Source organism: Acomys russatus, chromosome 21 (genome assembly GCF_903995435.1).
Source record: "Acomys russatus chromosome 21, mAcoRus1.1, whole genome shotgun sequence".
NCBI lineage: Eukaryota > Metazoa > Chordata > Mammalia > Rodentia > Muridae > Acomys > Acomys russatus.
The window spans coordinates 12,229,558-12,249,962 of NC_067157.1; the positions used below are offsets into that span (position 1 = coordinate 12,229,558).

The window sequence follows — 20,405 nt, forward strand, 5'->3', positions numbered from 1 at the left end:
GATTTATGGATTGGCAATGGCTCGAAAGAAATTAATAGAAACAGATGGCATGGGATTGGGGCAGGGTATGAGATGCCTGCTCCAGTATGGGATGTAGTTTAGGGGATTAATATTTGCCCTGTCCCAGGTTAACTAAGGCTTTTAAAATATAACAGGTGTCTGTGTCTTCATTGATTGCTAGTGGGTTAGAAAACACCACCATAGTAATATTTTATGGCTAATAGTAAACTTTATTAGTCCCTCCTGCTAAAATAACCACAACAACTAAGAAATGTCTGAAGCAGTTTAATCGTTTCTGAAAGACGCACCTACAGAAGTTCTCACTTTGGTGGCTGTAAGATTGGAACACAGTTGATTCCTCAAGTGATTAAAGAAGATAAATAGGGGGAAATCTGGTTGCCATCTTTCTTTTTCACTTTATCTGTGTGTGTAGGGAGCAGATATTTGGGCTCTTTTTGGTGTGTGCATATGTATATATGTACTTGCTTGTGTATTTCTCTGTGTGTGTTTATCTGAGAGTTTGCTGTGAAATGTGTTCAGTGATTGTTCTCGATTTTTCTCCACTTTATGTGTGGTCTCTCACTTGGACCCAGAACTCAGTGATTCAGCTAGTCAACCTAGCCACTGCTCCAGTATTCTTCTGAGCTCTGGGGCTAAAGGGAAGTTGCCACACCTGCCCAGGATTTACACTGGTGCTGTGAATCCAAACCCTGGTCCTCCCAAATGCATGGCAAGTACCTTACCAACAAAGCCATCTTCTCAGCCCAGGACTTGGGCTCTCTAAAGTAATGTGTTAAATTTATTCTTTACAATTACTATCAATTATGTAAATATTGCCCATAAGTACAACAGTGCCTGGCACAGAGTAAATAAAACACAAATTTTAGAAAAGTTACTATGCTCTATGTTTAGCAAAGTCATGTCTACTTTAGCTTTTCCTGTGTTTAAGGCATCCGCTCACATGGTACTATGCCAGTCTCACAGCCCTATTGTGGGTCTTCACACCTTACTTTAATTTTCTTACCATCTCCCCCCCAAATCTGAGTCCAGAGCAGAGATGGAACCAAAATTTGAACCCAGTCTAAGAGAAAGCCTAAATCTCACAGAGAGCAGTGCCTAAAGACAAAGTAACTAGTCTGAGCCCACACGGGTCCTACACGTCAAAACAAATATGAAGGTAGCTTGGTGACTCTGTTTACTTATGGTATATTTAAAACACATTTAATCGCTGACCTCCCGTTTTTAGCAAAGAGGTTCTATAGGCCTTGAGTTTGTCAAGTGAAAAGACTTCTTTTTCTTGGCTTATAAACGGCCTCTTCCCCATGTCTGAGTATGCTAATGAGGAGACGTAATGACCCTTTAATGGATTCAGTGTGGCAGTGGTCACTAGAGAAAGCATCCAGGTGGCTATAGGGCTAGGACTTTCAACATCCCTCTACGTCCAATCTCTGAGCTCAATGACCAATGGCCAATTACCCATCATGCCTCTGAAAGGAAATGCAGATGAAAAGTCTGGAGCAGGGCTTGGGGGAGCTTCCAGGTTCCTCATGGATTGAGACACTGAGAAGAGGGGTTCTGAAACGTCTTCTGTTCCCCTATATTTTCCCTCCTAAATTGTACATGTCTCTTGTACATTACTTATTTCCATATATTTTTATAGGTTACTTTGTTCAGCTTTTCCTGAATTGTATCAGTTAAATATATCAATAATCAGAAGTATAATGCTGCTTTGAGTTTTGTGAAAAATTGTAGCTAATAGTTAAACATAAGAATTCTTGGGGGAGCCTCAGATTTGTAGTGAAATGGTCAGAAGTCTGAGTAGCTTGGGGGTTCATTTTTTTTCTTTTGAGGGAGCTGGCATCTGGAATGGGGCCAGTCAGATGGTGCTACATCTAGGTGCTTTCATTCAGAACTGAATTGATTGTAGGACACTCAGTTGGTGCTAAAGAATTGAAGAGCTGGTTGCTATTTGGAAAATCAAACCCACCCTACTATTTTAATTATACATCTTTATTTTTTAGTGCTGTGGGTGAAACCCAGGGCTTCGTATGTGTCAGGTAAGGGCTAGACCACCATGCTATGTCCTAAGCCCTTGCATACCACCGTTTTCTTTTACTGGATATTTTCCTTACTGTGTGCTTAAACGTTGCATTATTTCCACTTATGTTCAATGGATATGTGTTTATTTTCTGCAGGTCCACACTCTAGTCACAACAAAGCCGGAAGTTACCGATTGGCAGTCATAAGGGGACATGCTTTTGAAAGCACAGTAGGTTTATTGGTATTACTAGTGGCCTGGGAAGATTGAGGGAAAGCTAGGAAAGAATGAGATTGGCTTTGTCTGTGACACCGAGGTGCTTTCATTAACTTTATGATCTACACTAATATTTTGGATGCAATTGTATCTATAAGTGCGTAAGCTCCCCTCCACCATCAAGGTGTATGTAGCCCAGAACACTTTCTTACACTTTTCTCAACATGAAGCATTCAACTTTGCCCATGGACAAACCCCAGAATTTTGCATAGAGCTAAAAGACTAATTGTGAGACTAGTCATTAGGAGAGACTGTCTTCCTTTAGGACTTACTTGGCCAGGTAGGGTAAGGGACAGGGGCACGGCTGGCAGACCCGGGGTGCGCCTCTGACGGTGTCTCCAATATAGCCATCCAGACATTTTTCACAGTGCTCCCCGGTTGTGTTGCGCTGGCAGTGCTATAGGACAGAAGACAGGAACGTTGAGAAGAGCGAAGAGATTTCACAGGCGGCAAATGCCAACACTCGGCTTACTGCGCACAAAGCAGGGACATCAGCCTGCCCAGAATATGTGGTGTGTGGCAACATAACGGATCGGTGTTAGCACTAGTCAGAGCTGGAAGTATAGATGAAGCTGTGGATGCATGCATCCTGTACTTCCATGTGCGCACTGGCAACTGGGGACTCTATTTGGAGTCTGCGCGGAGGCGACTCATCAGTCCCCAGTCTTGATTCAGAAAGATAATGAGAATTACCACACTCTAGGTGGTCTGGATGACTAAGCTCACTGACTTGGAATGAAAACGAATTGAGAACAAATAACATTCCCATAGTGCTTAACTGTGACAGTGGAAACAATAAGGATTTATGGGCACGGAAGAGTAAATATGTCAGGCTGTGGCATACATACGGTAGAAGAAAGACAAAAGACCGTTTGCTAATGGTTTACTATCTTGCCTAACGACACATAAAAAATATGGTTGATATGTATAACTTTCCATTTGTGGTAAGGGTAGCAAATAGAAAGAATGGCATACGTTACGCTGTTCTTCCTGCCTTGACTGCTACTTATTGAGGATCCACAGCAGGCTTCATAGCAGTCCTGTTTGTGTCCCACTACCCACATGGAGCTACCTGTCCACAGCCTTAGCCCCTCTTCTCTAGCACACTAGATTGCTTAGCACCCTATTGCAATCAGCATGTGTGAAGTAGGTCCTCAGTACAACACAGCCGTCCAATATGAGGAGTTCTATGTGGGCAACAAGCTATCCTGACTGGGATCCTCCTTAAGCATTTGGTCCACTCTTAGGTATGGCTCAGACATATACTTATGAAGTAGAAAAGAAAAGAAACTGGAATAGGGCTTAGACTGTGTGATCAATGAGAATTCTTTAAAATAAAGTCTGATAAGCAGGTAAGAATGTGCTAAGCTATTTCCATCGTAGTCTTTAAAACTGTGACATGTGCTCCCTCTGGAGATATTTAAGGAGATTAATGGCAGGAAGAGGGAAAACATGAAATGATGAATTAGAAAATAAAAGCAATGAGCATCCACAATGAACCTGAACTTGGAGACAGGGTCCTTCCCAGGAAAGCCAATGGAGCCATATCCAACTACTGCACATCTGAGCCACAAGACATCTTTCAGATCTTAGAGGTCTAAGATCTCCAGTGGATGAAGTGACTGTTCAGACACAAAGGTGAGCAAATTCTCAGTTCTGTCCCTTTGTCACCTGATGGATGCCTCTTCAAGGCTTTAGTTCTATTTGTAGTAACCTTGGGTGGCAATATTCAAGGGCAAGGCTATGCAATCTCTCTCAATACTAACATATCAGAGCACAAGCGTGTGCTTTTCTCACCTTCCTCTTTTAAACAATTTATTAGGAGTTCCCCTAGAGGGCAGTTTTAGTATCATTTTTGGGGGACTGGTAGAGACAGTGCCAGAGGCATCGAGAAAGGACCCTAACACCTCATTTTCCAACTAGTTGACTTGGAACAGTGCCTTGCCTTTCCCAGTTCTCCATCCTCTTCTCTGCACTATAAAGCTTTAGACTAGATGGCCATCAGGGTTCTTCTTGCTTGGAAAGCCTTTAACCCTGAAATCACAAAATGCTCCTTTACCTTCCACACAGGAAACAAACCCAACAACAATAAAAGTTACTGGGGTCAGGGAGGTTGTGGTGGGGCGGGAGGAAGAGCCACAGCTTAGGAAGCAAAGATCTACATAATATCTTGGTCTCTTCATTAATTTGTAAGAGTATACAGGGTTCGTGAAGTTGATGGAGATCATGAAGTTTGAGAACGGGCTATGTCCATCAGAACTTCTTAAATTTCAGTGTGCACATGTGTCTGTTAATACACCCGCAAAGTGTGGATTCTGATGCAGGACATCTGGGCTGTAACCTGAGAGTCTATATATCCATCAAGCTTCTGTGTAATTGCTAGTGTTGCTGGCTTGGGCTTCACTCAGAGTATTACTTGCTAATTGGGTCCGAGCTGTAGTCTCCAGCAAAGGGCAGTTTATCTTAACTGCAACAAAGGAGTGCCTTAAGTAGCCCATAAATCAGAAAAGTAAGGCAAACAGTTTGTTCACTGAAGTCATCATCTTATCATTTTAGTATTTAATGTATTTGTTCAGTTAACAAGCCTTTTTCTTCCTGCACATCTTGTAGACAGGATTAGCTTTGGACCAACGATTTTGTGGGTATGTTGGTGTTCTCCCTCCACTAGGAATTTCATCTAGTTAGAAGGCGTTCTTTTCAGGCTCCATAGCCTCTGCTACTAGGAGTCTTAGCTATAGTTTCCCAGAGGCTTATTCTGCCCAGAGGCTTATTCTGATTTAGGTCTCCAGCTTGTCACAGAGATGCCCCCACCCAGTTTCTCTTTTCTCTACAGGCCTTCTGTCCTCTTGCCCTGTTCTCCTCAGGTCTGATCTCCACCCTTGTTTCTCTCTGCGCTCCCTCTCCTACCTTGTTCCCTCTCTCTCTTCAACTACTATCTCTGTCTATTCTATTTTCTTCACTCTATTCTGAGTGAGATTTAAGCATACTCTCTTGGGTCCTCCTTGTTACTCACCTCCTTTAGGTCTGTGTGTTTATCCTGTACTAAATGGCTAAAATCTGCTTATAAATGAGTACATACCATGTGTGTCTTCCTGGGCCTGGGTTACTTCACTCAGGATGATCGTTTCTAGTTCCATCCATTTGCCTGCAATTTTTATGGTTTTCTTGTTTTTAATGGCTAAGTAGTATTCCATTGTATAAATATACCACAGTTTCTTTATCCATTCTTTGCTTGAGGGACATCTAGGTTGTTTCCAGATTCTGGCTATTATGAATAAAGCTGCTATGAACATAGTTGAGCAAATGTTTTTGTTGTATGGTGGAGCATCTTTTGGGTATATGCCAAGGAGTGGTATAGCTGGGTCTTGAGGTAGAGCCATTCCCAGTTTTCTAAGAAAGCACTAGATGGATTTTCAAAGTGATTGTCCAAGTTTGCACCCCCATCAGCAATGGAGGAGTATTCCTCTCTCTCCACATCCTTGCCAGCATGTGCTGTTACTTGAGTTTTGATCTTAGCTGTTCTGACAGGTGTAAGATGGAATCTCAGAGTCATTTTGATTTGTATTTTCCTGATAACTAACTATGTTGAGTATTTCTTTAAGTGCTTCTTGACCATTTGAAATTCCTCTGTTGAAAATTCTCTGTTTAGCTCTGTGCCCCATTTTTAAATTGGGTTATTTTATTTGTTGGTATTTGATTTCTAGAGTTCTTTATATAATTTGAATATTAGCCCTTTATTGAATGTAGGATTGGTGAAGATATTTTCCTAATCTCTAGACTGCCTTTTCATTCTATTGACAGTGTTCTTTGCCTTACAGAAGCTTTTCTGTTTCAAGAGGTACCATTTATTAATTGTTGATCTTAGAGCCTGTGCTGTTGGTATTCTGCTTAGAGAATTGTCTCTTGTGCCAATGAGTTCAAGGCTCTTTCCCACTTTCTCTTCTAATAGGTTTAGTATATCTGGTGTTTGTTGAAGTCCTTGATCCACTTGGACTTGAATTTTGTGCAGGGTGATAAATATGGATCTATTTGCATTTTCCTACACCATTTGTTGAAGATACTTTCATTTTTCCATTGTATGATTTTGGATCCTTTGCCAAAAATCAAGTGTCTGTAGGTGTGTGGGTTTATGTCTGGATCTTTGATTCAATTCCATTGGTCAACTAGTCTATTTCTATGCCAGTACCATGCAGCTTTTATTACTATTGTTCTGTAGAATAGCTTGAAGTCAAGGATAGAGATACCTCCAGAAGTTCTATTAATGTACAGGATTGTTTTAGCTATTCTGTTTTGTTTCTTTTTCTCCATATGAAGTTTAGAATTGTTCTTTCAAGGTTTGTAAACAATTGTTATGGTATTTTGATGAGGATTGCATTGAATCTGAAGACTGCTTCTGGTAAGATGGCCATCTAAACTATGTTAATCCTACCAATCCATGAGCATGGGAGATCTTCCCATCTTTGGACGTCTTCAATTTCTTTCTTCAGAGACTTGAAGTTCTTGTCATATAGGTCTTTGATTTGCTTGGTTAGAGTTACACCAAGATACTTTATGTTATTTGTGGCTATTATGAAAGGTGTTGTTTCCTTAATTTTTTTTTCTCAGCCCATTCATCATTTGTATACAGGAGGGCTGCTGAGTTTTTAAAAATTAATCTTCTATCCAGCCACTTTGCTGAAGATGTTTGTCAGCTGTAGGAGTTCTCTAGTGGGGCTCACTTGTGCATGCTATCATATCATCTCTGAATAGTGATGCTTTGACCTCTTCCTTTCTGATTTGTAGCCCCTTGTTCTTCTTTAGTTGTCCTATTGCTCTGGCTGGAACTTCTAGTACTATATTGAAGAGATATGGAGAAAGTGGGCAGCCTTATCATATTCCTGATTTTAGTGGGATTTATTTGAGTTTCTCTCCATTTAATTTGATGTCGTGTATTGGCTTGCTGTATATAGCCTTTGTTATGTTTAGGTGTGGGTCTTGTATCCCTGATCTCTCTAAGAGTTTTTTAAAAAATATTTATTTATTGTTATGTATACAGTGCTCTGCCTGCATGTACACCTCCAGGCCAGAAGAGGGCATCGAATCACATTATAGATGGTTGTGAGCCCCCTTGTGGTTGCTGGGAATTGAACCCAGGACCTCTGGAGGAGCAGTCGGTGCCCTTAACCTCTGAGCCAGCTCTCCAGCCCCTCCCTAAGACTTTTATCATGAAAGGTGGTTAGACTTTGTCAAAGGCTTTTTCCTGCATCTATGAGATGATCATGTGACTTTTTTCCTTTTAGTTTGTAAGTAGGGTGGATTACATTGATGTATTGATGATGAACCATCCCTGCGTCTCTGGGGAAGTCTACTTGATCATGGTGAATGATGTATTTATTTGATTTGTTCTTGGGTTTGGTTTGCAAGTATTTTTATTGAATATTTTTACATCAACATTCATGAGTGAAATTGGTCTGAAATTCTCTTTCTTTGTTGAATCTTTGTGTGATTTACGTATCAGGGTGACTGCTGCCTTGTAGAATGAATTTGGCAATGTTCCTTTTGTTTCTATTTTGTGGAATAGTTTGAGGAGTATTGGTATTAGTTCTCCTTTGAAAGTCTGGTCAAATCCCATGATAAAACCTGCTGGTCCTGGGCTGGTTTTGGTTGGGAGACTTTTGATGACTCCTTCAACTTCTTTAGGGTTTTTTGCACTATTTAAACTATTTACCTGGTCTTGACTTAACTTTGGTAGTGAAGTTTATGAAGAAATCCATCCATTTCCTTTAGCTTTCTCAATTTTGTGGAATACAGGCTTTTGAAGTAAGACCTAATGATTATTTGAATTTCCTCAGTGTCTATTGTTATGTCCCCCCTTTTCAGTTCTGATTTTGTTAATTTAGATAATTGGATAGTGTCTCTCTGTCTTTTAGTTAATTTGGCTAAGGGTTTGTCTATCTTGTTGATTTTCTCAAAGAACCAGCTCTTGGCTTTATTGATTCTTTGTATTGTTCTCTTTGTTTCTATTTTATTAATTTCAGCCCTGAGTTTGATTATGAACTTTCCTCTTAGCACTGCTTTCATAGTGTCCCATAAGTTTAGGTACGTTGTGCCTTTGTTTTCATTGAATGTTAGAATGTCTTTGATTTCTTTCTTTCTTTCTTTCTTTCTTTCTTTCTTTTTGTTTGTTTTTCAAGACAGGGTCTCTCTGTGTTAGACTTGGCTGTCCTAGACTCGCTTTGTAGACCAGGCTAGCCTCAAACTCACAGTGATCCACCTGCCTTTGCCTCCTGAGTGCTGGGATTAAAGGCGTGTGCCACCATGCCCGGCCTGATTTCTTTCTTTATTTCTTCCCTGACCAAGGGGTTATTGAGTAGGGAATTATTCAGTTTCCATGAGTGTGTAGGCTTTTTGCTGTTGCTGTTGCTGTTGAGGTCTAGCTTTTATCCATGGTGATCTGATCAAGAACAATGGGTTAATTCAATTTTCTTGTATCAATTGAGGTTTGCTTTCTTACTGACTATATGGTTGATTTTGGAGAAGGTTCTGTGCAGTGCTAAGAAGAAAGTATATTCTTTTATACTTAGGTGAAAAGTTCTGTAGACATCTATTAGGTCTATTTGATTCATGACCTCTATTAGTTTCATCATTTCTCCATTTAGTTTCTGTCTTGATGATCTGTCCATTGGTGAGAGTGGGGTGTTGAAGTCTCCCACTATTAATGTGGGGAGTTGGTATGTGATTTGTTCCTTAATAATATTTCTTTTACAATTGTGGGCACCCTTGTATTTGGGGCATAGATGTTCAGGATTGAGATGACTTCTTGGTGTATTTTTCCTTTGATGACAATGAAGTGTCCTTCTCCATCTCTTTTGATTAGTTTTGGTTGAGAGTCTATTTTATTAGATATTAGGATGGCTACACCAGCTTGCTTCTTGGGTCTGTTTGCTTGGAAAACTTTTTTCTAGTTCCTTACTCTGAGGTAATGTCTATCTTTGTTGCTGAATTATGTTTCTTGTATGCAGCAGAATGTTGGATCCTGTTTACACATCCATTCTGTTAGCCTGTGTCTTTTTACTGGAGAGTTTAGGCATTGATTTTGATAGATATTAGTAACCAATGATTGTTAGTTCCTTTTATTGTTGTGTTTGTGGTGATAGTGTGCTTGTTGTCTTTTGGTTTTGCTGTTGTGAAGTTATCTATATTTGGTGTTTTCTTGAGTGTAGATTACCTCATTGGGGCCAGAGTTTTCTTTCTAGTATCTTCTGTCAGGCTGGGTTGGTGCATAGATATTGTTTAACTTTGGTTTTTGTTACAATATATCTTGTTTTCTTCCTCTATGGTGATTGAAAGCCTTGCTGTGTTTGGTAGTCTGGGATGGCATGTGGGGTATCTTAGGGTCTGCATGACATCTATCCAGGCCATTCTGGCTTTTATAGTCCCTGTTGAAGAGTCAGGTATGATTTTGATAGGTCTGGCTTTATATATTGCTTGGCCTTTTCCCCCTTGCTGCTTTAAAATTTTTCTTTGTTTCGTAGATTTAGTGTCTTGATTATTATGTGATGAGAGGAATTGCTTTTCTGGTCTAGTGTATTTGGTGTTCTGTAAGCCTCTTATATGTTTAAAAGCATCTCTTTCTTTAGGTTGAGGTAATTTTCTTGTATGACTTTCTTGAAAATATTTTCTGGTCCTTAGATCCTGGAATCTTCTTTTTTTTTTTATTCCTATTATTGTTAGGATTCATCTTTTCATGGTGTCCTTGATTTCTTGGATGGTTTGTGTCAGGATTTTTTTCAATTTAATATTTTTTTGACAGATGTATAGGTTTCTTTAATTGTATCTTCTGTGCCTGAGATTTTCTCTACCTCTTGTATTCTGTTGGCAATGATTACCTCTGTGGTTCCTGTTCTCTTCTTTAAGTTTTCCATCTCTAGGATTTTATCAGTTTGTGTTTTCTTTATTGATTCTATTTCCATTTTTGGATCTTGTGAACCATTTTATTCATTTCCTTCACCTGTTTGATTGTATTTTCCTGTATGTCTTTGATGGCCTCTGTTTGATTGTATGTTCCTGTATTTCTTTGAGGGATTTATACATTTCCTCTTCAAATGCCTATAACAACGTCATGAGCCACGATTTAAGGTCATTTTCCTGTGTTTCAGTTACATTAGAATATCCAGTGGTTTTTTTTGGGGGGGTTCTGATGGGGTCATATTGTCCTGATTTTTGTTAATTATGTTCTTATGCTGGCCTTTAGCCATCTGGTTGTCTGTGCCACTGGCTATTTGCTCCTGGAAACTCCTGGGATTCTTGTGCCTTCTTTGGCCTGTCGGTTTCCTCAAGACAGACAGACAGCATTGCAGCAAGTTTCTTGCCAAGAAGACACTGTACTCCTGGCACCCAGATTTAGCTGGGCTCCACCATCTTGGACCCAGGACCCTGTGTGCTTCTTTTTGTCTGGCTGGTCTCCCCAGGGGGACCTATGGAGCCATAGTTTGGGAGTTGGGGTGCTGTCCCTGGTATCAGGGTACTACCATTGGGGAATTGGGAGAAAAATGAAGTCCAATTGCTGGAGCAGAGCACCCCTGGAACTTCAGACCCTCCCTCATGTAGGCAGAAAGCACTGGGTGGGTGCTGTGAGCCCTAGACCTTTTGTGACTCCTGGACTGGGGAAGAGCTATGTGTCTCCAGTTCCTGGGATGTCCCGTCCTGTCCAGGCAACATCAATGTTGGTGTTTTGGAGTCAGCCACTAGGTTGCTCACTGGATTCACAGTCACTGCCACTGGATCCACCTTCTGCCACTCATATAAGTTACACCCTGGCCACTACCATCTTGGAACCCCAGTTGTCAGACTATCCTGATGTGTTTCTTTAGCAAATTAAACGTATTAGAATTTTCTGTGTTCATGACTTATTTAGACTCAGGTGGTTGGCCATGTTAGCAGTACAAAGTATGAGTTTCATCTCATGGAGTGGGCCTTAAAGCCAGTCAGATATTGTTTGATTTCTCCCATAACTTTTATGCCGCTTACTGCACCAGTGTATCTTGCAGACAAGTTGCCATTAAGGGTCTCGTGGTTTGTAGCTGGGTGATGCTGAGGATTACTTCTTTCCTTTGATGGTGTGAAAAGTACATCCCAGCATCATAAAAGCTGGTGAGTAGAAATGAAGCTTCTAGTTGGGTACCAGTTTGACTTATCCACATTCAGTGACATTAATTATCAATGTCTTCAGCAGTAGGGATTTCCCATCAGCTTGTGGAGAGTAACCAACAACCTTAGCAATATTCTGTGATTTGGCGGGGGGGGGGGGGGCTGTCTTTTTTTTTGGCTAATGATCTTTCATTTATGTTTAATTAAACACAAATTGTGTCCTTTAAAAAGCTTTTATTTATAGGAGTATAAATATATTAACTTGGAAAATAGGGTTGTGAGTGATTTTTCCCCTTGAATTTCAAATACATTTATTATACATAATACATATATAGCTATATATTATAGTTATTATTTTTCACACTGAGCACACTTAATGGAAAAAGCATATTTCTCTCTGAATAGAGTATAATGGAGGGTACTTCCATTAATATGAGAGGAATGGTTATTTCTTTCTTTCTAAATTTTCTGTCTTAGAACAAAGTAACTGCAGGAAGAATGACAGTTGATGCACGTATGAGGGTTTAGTGGCCTACTGCAATACCAGAATCAGGGAAAGGTCCTGTGATGACCAATCCTCTCCGAAGCTCATACCTAGATCAAAAACTACAACTGTTCCTGTCCTGACAACGTCATCACAGCCGTGGCTCCATCATCACTCTTGATGGACACTAGCAGAGCGAGGTTTTACCCTCTTTCATTCATTCCACTCATCTTGCCAGTGGCCTAACGACAGCTGATGGGCCTGGGAATCTCCCTTACAGTTTAATAAACCAGGTGACAAAAGGCCATATTAATTGGTCACATCATCAACAATGCACATTGTTAGTTCATGTGCATGCATGGGATTTCCCCCCAAATGTCACTGGGATTAAAATAACAGGAAACCGGAGATGAAAGCATTAAAAAGGGGTAGATTTTGGCAGCTGGGTATGCCTACAGGGCTGTGGAGGACATCCTGGATGTAATGGTTATTTAAGACTGTGGTGGCGGGGGGGGGGAGAGGGGAAAACAAATACCATGATTAGAAGAAAAACTACAAAACAACAAAATTGAATGTTTTGCCAATTAATTCTCTGTCTTCAGAAATGTGAAAACCACTAGCTTCATAAGAAATGTTTTCTAATTTGCATCCTAATATGATATGTAAGCCAGATCACACACACCACCTATAATAAAAGTCTCTGTTCAGGAGGGATAATTATTTTGAGTGTATTTAGGTAAGTATTGTTGTACTTTAAATAAAACTACTCTTGCGGTTTGGGAAAGGCTCCTTTTCCATGCAGAAGTCTGAAGCACAGAATTGTCCTGCTTTATAGTTGTTGAGGAGGAACATGTTTAGAGAATAAGGACTTTCTAATGGCTTCTCCTGGAGCCACTCTGGCCAGTACCCCAGTGCTAAGTTTTTACTAGGCTTTTAAAACCATCCTTGAACACATGAAGTGTTCAGCAAGGTCATTCACACTAGCAACCTTCTGCATCTCTGTCTGATGGTCTGAGAAACAGTCTGCTGGGGAAGGAGGGGAAAAGTCTCTTTCAGGCGTCAGTGCAGAACCAAGAGGGGCAGAAGGGCAAAGCATTCACCTTCACTGGCTATTTGATTTAGACAACTGTTTAAAAACTAATTTTGATCCACAGACCCGATTATCTTACATGCCGTAGCGGGTTATAGGACAACTGCTTTATTCTGGTTTATGTGAGATGAAGCCAAGCACATGGCAAACTATACAATTACAGAGGAATTTGGAGTCCTTCTCTCTATATTATTTTCAACCCATCACCACGGGTCTCCAGCAGGAAACCAGCTGCCAGAGGAGGGAAGACAGGACCCTCCTCGAGCACATATGCACGTTCATGCAAAGTCTCTGGGGCCACTCGCAATCAGAACGCGTTGACACGCTCTGTTTTATAGGGGAAACTGAAATACAGAAGAGAGCTTGAGTGAGCGTTTGCAGCTGCATGTCCTTGACTTACCAGGCAGAGGCCGGAGCCGTCCAGACACTCGTGCGAATTGCCATTGCAGTGACAGGGGGAGCATTCTCCTGACAACGTGCGGAAGAATCCAGGGCTGCATCTCTAAAACAGACAGTGACATGCGTTTCCATTATTGGAAAGATATATTCTGGGCAGCAGCTTCTGAGGAAAGTAATAAGAGATGGTTATTAAATTAAGTATTCTTAACAGAACTCGAATGTGGGCTGTTTCTATGGCCACTCATCCGACAGAGCCTCACAGTCTTCTTTGTCGTGCAATTTCTTTCCTTCTTTTCACTTTGCATAAGAGGAACACTCTTAAAACTGTTATACAGTGTGAGGAAGGAGAAGGAGATCTTAGGTAGCAGAGAGGGGAGGGAGGGAGGGAGGGAGGGAGGGAGGGAGGAGGGGCAGGGGTAGTGGGGAACTGTATTGAAAGATTGTAGCATTAGAAAGGTTGAGAACAAGCGACCTAGATTGTTTCCATAGACTTATGGAGAACATCTCACAACCACACTGATCCGTTGCAGTTTGACCTGTCCTACATACCAGGACAGTTTTCATTGCATCTGGCTGGAGTCCCTCTGACTGTTATGTGAACCCATTTCCTATTGCTTTTTTTCTTTTTATGAAAAGAAAAACAAGTAATTTACAGTATAAAAACCCTCCAACCTGGACCCTAAAACTACAGAGAAATGAGTAATTTACAGTATAAAAACCCACCAACCTGGACCCTAAAACTACAGAGAAATGAATAATTTACAGTATAAAAACCCACCAACCTGGACCCTAAAACTACAGAGAAATGAGTAATTTACAGTATAAAAACCCTCCAACCTGGACCCTAAAACTACAGAGAAATGAGTAATTTACAGTATGAAACCCGCCAACTTGGACCTTAAAACTAAAATTGAATATGCTCACTTGAAGAAAGCACAAAAGACAATGATGGCAATTGTTTGTGATGCAAAGTCAGAGAAATCTTGCCCAGATGAGGGGAAGTCAGGCTGAGAGGGACCACTTGCTCTATCACGTGAGCTTCTAGTACATGGTAAGCCATTTCCTTGGTTTCTCCAAACCAGGAGGGAACAAAAGAGAAAGATACTAATGTTGTCACAAGAATTTAGAGCATTTGATTTCACAGTTTTAAAAAACCAGATGTTTCTACTATAATGCGGGATACAGGCAGTTGTATCTAACTGGCATATTCATAGTCATCTCTTGGTTGCTGTGGATAGAGATCAGGCTATAGATTTCCTGGTATATACCTCACCAAAGCGATTCATATGACAGTAAGATTCCTACGTGCGGGTTACCTTAAACTTCTCTGCTTTACTTAAGATGAATCCTGCTCATGACTAATAAAACTGAGTGGATGGCCCACAAATGTGCTGTATTTTGCAAGTTTCAGGGTCTCGGTTATAACAGGAGTGGTTGGCAGTGGTGAACATCGGAATATAAATTAGCTTGGGAGCGTCCAAATGGTGGCTCTGGGGTCTATAGCTCAACATATTACAGTCATTTTGGGAGCTCCAGATTCAGCTCTTCTGACGTCAAAGCCAAAGGATTTGTGTTTTATTAATAAATGCATCTGCATTTTAAAATAATTTCAGATTTACAGAAAAATTGCAGAGCTGCATTAAAAAAAAAATCTCCCTCAAAGATTCCACCATTGGACGCGGTGGAAAGATCTTGAGGGGTGCCATGTTTGCATGAATGGCTTGGTCAACATGTGGTGATTTGCATGGTTTAGACCCCCCCCCAGTAGCACAGGTGGGGCATAGGTGCTTTTGGAAAGCCAGCAGCACACATTCCTAATCCATCCCTCACCCTCTCCTAGGGTTTAATGGGTCTTTCTCAATAGTCCAGCTGCTGCCACTGCCCAGGCAGGACTGTGTGAAGGATGGAGTCATGCTGTGCCAAGTTTAAGAGGAGAGTTCAGCCCAGAGAGTTTATCATTATCCATTTATCTACTCCCTAGGCTGAGGCTGTGGCCTTGGGTGAAGGATGATCTGTCTTTAAGATTACTCCGTGAGAGATAGGAAGAAGAAGGGAGGTAGGGCGAGGGCTGTGTTGAGCAGGCATTTGGCCTCCAGCCAACAGGGCAGGGAACCTGGTAAATTCCTTTCCTATTGGCTTTGTCCATCTAAAAAAATTATGTGTTACAATTGCTGTATCCAGATGGGAGTTGTGTCTTTTTAAGAGTGGAAGGCTGGAGATTCTGTTGCCATCATGTGGGCCTGTGTATCTTGTACCTTGTGAAACGGGGTTTCAGAGATTCCCTCAAAAGCAGCTTAGTAGTTTGAGAGAAGTTAAATTATCCCAGAGCAAGGCAAGTTTAAAGCTATTTTTTAAAAAAACATGGAAATATTCCATCATAGTTTACAAGAAGTCTCAGACCTTTTTATTAAATGTCTTTCTGCAAGTCTGTAGGAACTGGCAAGATGTAACTTTTTTAACATTAAAACACAGACATTTTCAAGGCGGAAAGGAGAACTGTAATTCTTAGTGGTGTTCCTGGATAAACCCTGTCACCCACTGTGTCACTGAAAGGCCTATGGAAAAATAATGGTCTTCCTGTGAAGTAAATTCATATCTGTCACTTGCTTTCTAGAAGATTGTATTTTATATGCTTTTAATTTCTTAACAATTAAAAACTATTTTTAAATTTTTATTTTTTTGTGTATGAGTATTTTGACTGCATATATGAATGTGTACCATGTATGTGCCTGGTGCCCTCATAGGTCCAAAAAGAGCTATCAGATCCCCTGGAACCGGAGTTATAAATAGTTGTGAGGCACCATGTGGGTGCTGGGCACTAACTGGGGTCCTCTCCAAGAGTAACAAGTGCTTGTAAGTACTGAGCCATTCTTCCAAGCCCTGTTCACACTTTTAGATGCCACCTTAAAGTCCTTTTCCTGTGTGAGAAGACTTTCTTATAGAAGACAATGATAACAATACATGGATGAGCAAACTAAGGGAATTCAGAGGGGCTGGGTATGGCTCAGTTGGTGAATGCTTGCACCACATACATCAGGCCTTGGGTTAGATCCCTAGCATGCAATGGGCGTGGTGGTGCTCACCTGCCACCCACTCTGCAGGTAGAAGCAGGAGCAACAGAAGTTCCAGGTCATCTGTAACATCACAGTGAATTTGAGGTCAGCCTGAACTACATGGGAGCCTGGAGAGAGCGCGAGAGTGGGAGAGGAAGAGAGGGAGAGAATGCAGAGGACTTACATCTCTGGACCTATGGCTTGTGAAACAATATTAAGGATCATCGTGCTGAATACACTTATGAAGTGTGGTCCCCAGCAATGTCATTCCACATTGTAAGAGATTCAGACCGATGCAAATCTCAATCTTTTTTCACTATCACACACTGACCTCAATGTCTAATTAAATTGAATGCTTAACCAATTGAATATGAATGTCCACGAAGTCCAAGTGTAGGTCATGCTGTACAGTGTTCTCCTTTTAGCCCACAGTAAACCTATGAACTAAGCTCTGTGGTCTTTATTTTACAGTTAGGGGCTTTCTGGTCTTCAAGGCTTTGTAAGTCTGCTGAGTGAAGAAATGAAGGTAAGAAATGCCAGGCTTGGAATTTATAATCTTTGTGGGCTTTTTTTCCATTAAATTTGAACTTCTACTGAATCATTAACATATTCAAGCAAACCTTCCTTCTGGATAATTTCATTTGCGAATTTTTATTGTTACAAGCATTACAGAGTAGGCTGAAACGGATAAAAAAAATGCAAAAGTTCTCTTTTACACCACAAAAGAATAGTCTTTAAAAACCCAGCGTTTAAAAGGTTATTAATGTGTGGAAATACTTGAATGATATTTGACCATTTGTTCTTCACTGAGTCACTTGTAGACCTATTTTTGTTGTTGTTGTTGTTGTTGTTGTTTTTGCTTGTTTGTTTTTTGAGACAGGGTTTCTCTGTGTAGCCTAGGCTGTCATGGCCTTGCTTTGAGACCAGGCTAGCCTTGAACTCACAGAGATCTGCCAGCCTCTGCCTCCTGAGTGCTGGGAGTAAAGGCGTGCGCCACCACGCTCAGCTGTAGACTCTGTGTGTGTATGTGTGTGTGTGTGTGTGTGTGTGTGTGTGTGTGTGTGTAGACCTGCCTGGCTGTGCCTTCCAAGTGCTGGGGCTAAACACCTGACCCTTTTGTGTTTATTAAGTTGCCCCTTGTCATGTAGTTTTCTCCAGATCTATTAGGATTGGATTAACTAAGACCACTTACTTCTGCCTGTGAAGAATGAGACAAATAATTTTCATTTGCTTACTCTGTCATTGGTATGAGGTCTGGCTTGGAGTAAAAGTCAAGCAATGCATATACATTTATCTAAGTCTCCATTTATAGAAATTAGAACTAGGTGGGTGGAGGAAACAAGGTGTGGTTTTTTTTACACGTGGCATTTATCCTTAAAGTAACTGGAGGTGACAATGTACGCTGCCAATATAGTTGTCACTATTTCCAGAAGTCATCAATTCATGGTATAAATTATTTAGTAATGGAATTATAGTGAGTTAAGATTAATTTTTAGCCAGGCATGGTGGCGCATGCCTTTAATCTCAGCACTCGAGAGGCAGAAGCAGGCGGATCTTTATGAGTTCAAGGCCAGCCTGATCTACAAAATGAGTCAAGGACAGCCAGGGCTACACAGGGAAACCTTGTCTCAAAAAAACACCAAAAAAAAAAAAAGGATCAATTTTTAACAAACAATGTATTTGTGCAACTGTTTTGTTAATTTTACTCTCATTTGAACAAGTCCCCTTGAGGACAATTAGACTCATTCTTACAATAATGTCATCATTCAGCACATTTTTTGAGTGTCTTTTAAAATCATAATTATGGGGGCTAGAGAGATGGCTTGGTTATTAAGAGCACTTGTTACTATTGCAGAGTCCTAGGTTTGCTTCCCAGCACTATCCATAACTCTATTTCTATTTACAACCATCCATAATTCCATTTCCAGGGATCCAATGCCCTTTTCTGACCTTGGAGGTCACCTGGTATGCACATGGTGTACATACATACATACATACATACATACATACATACATATGTACGTACGTGCGTACATACATACACGCAGGCAAACAGTCATACACGTAAAATAAATAAATGTAAAAAAATTTGAAGCATTTTCAGTCCTAATCCTTCGTGTGTAGTGAACTTGTAAAGTATTTGGAATTATTACACAAATCAAGCACCCAGCTAAATAATAAGACTTTTTTGAAACATACAAAGGAACCCTACTAAGTACTGTCACAGGAGAGCAAGTTAATCGACCACAAGAAATATCGGGAATATCTTTAGAATTTCTGTGAAAAGCCTAATGAGTAAATAATTTAAATGCTCCAGTGTATTCTCTTGGGATTTAAAGTCCCCAATTGCCCATTAAGACAAAGTGGCAAATTGATGGGATTTGGGAAGACTCTGAAGGGGCCAGCTGAGGATAGGAGACACATCTTGAAGTCTCTAAATAGGTGAACTTATGACCTGGAGAAAATGACCTAGGACTCTCCAGCTGCAGCAAATGACAGTGCATTAACTCCAATAAAACCCCATGACAAAGTCCACGCTCTCCAGAGGGCCTAGGCAACATTTGCAAATGACGCTTGCATTGTGTCCATAGCCAAGGATCTCCAAACAGCTCATAAATATCAACCAGACTTCATCTTCTATCCTGAATTAAGACTTAAAATTTTGGCGCACCAGTTTTTGCCCTAATTAATAGACTTGAAAGGGAAATCTAAATGTATTCACTAGTGTCCAGAGTTGTTAGTTACTTTCCACACTGATGCTTCTCAAATTTGAGAATGCCCACTAAGCTGTCTTTCTGCTTCGGTCTTTGTATGTATGTAACAAGTCTATTTTCCTCTGGTTTCCAGGCAACAATGCTTTGACTCTGATTTCAGTGTGAACAGACTCTATTTTTTTTTTTTTTTTTTTGTTTAAATAAATGATAAAATCACTTTAAGAACGTTACGGACATCAGCAGCGGCACAAAAACAAACGAATGAAAGGCCGAGAGGACAAAGGAAGTTCTTTCTCACTTAGAGGGATGAAACCCAAAGTGTCTGTGGTCCTTCACCATACCAGTTTGCGTCTGCTCAGAATGTGCACAGAGTTAAGCATTGGGTGGTTCTGTTCTCAAGGAACTAGTAGTATTCAATACAACTGCACGTATGCAGACACATCCACGTAGATTTGGCTGTGGAGGAGTGAGTCCAGGAACAAACAAACTAATAAACAGAGAAATTTCATGTTTTGTTGTTGTTGTTTGTTTTTGTTTTTTGTTCATAAAAACAAAACGTAGAAATATCTGCAGTGGGAAACAGCTCCAAATTTAGCTACTGACAACTTTTGGTTCTATGTTTATTTTTCAGATGAGGTTTAATGTGTCCTTATTTTTCGCATATAAAACCATTGGCCAAGTAGCCGACTGGGTTAACTGAGTAAACCACCTTATGCAATGTGCTCTGCAAGGAGATGGAGGATGGACTGATTTTACTTAACGGGGGAGCGAATTATCCACATACTCTCCCTTGGGTATTTCCAAGCACTTGTTTGTGTAAATGAAATTCCCTGCATTTTAATAGGTGAAGTTAATTTTTAGATTTTTTTTTTTTTGACACTGATTTCACCATAGCTCGATTAGAAAAATGGTTTCAACACTCCTCCGAGATTTATTTTTTTTTTCTCCTCTCAAAGGCATCTCTTCTGATGGCCACAGCAAAACAGAAGAGCTAAACACGGATAGTGATGCTGCCGCTGCCACCAAAGTGGCTCTTAGAGCTTCGTGTTTGAAGCTTAGGCCTAGGACCACCATGCCTTGTCTACTTCGAAAAGCATCCTGGCTCTCAGCTTAACCACTGACAAGAAGGGGACAGTGATTCAGATGCCCAGGTACCAGAGGATTCCTGTTGTGACTCATCTTAAGTCATGCCCCTTGGATTAGTTGGGTGAATGATTTACCA

General features: G+C 40.6%; 1 protein-coding gene across 1 annotated transcript in view; it reads right to left on the minus strand.

The window, feature by feature from the left end:
- Lama4 (laminin subunit alpha 4) overlaps nucleotides 1–20,405 on the minus strand; it is a 152,599-nt gene that overhangs the window by 102,194 nt on the left and 30,000 nt on the right. Inside the window, exons 2-3 of the mRNA XM_051164581.1 lie at nucleotides 13,418–13,519; nucleotides 2,587–2,711 (exon numbers count right to left, since the gene is read on the minus strand). Of these exons, the coding sequence (XP_051020538.1) occupies nucleotides 2,587–2,711; nucleotides 13,418–13,519 (227 nt within the window). The remainder of the gene's footprint in view (nucleotides 1–2,586; nucleotides 2,712–13,417; nucleotides 13,520–20,405) is intronic.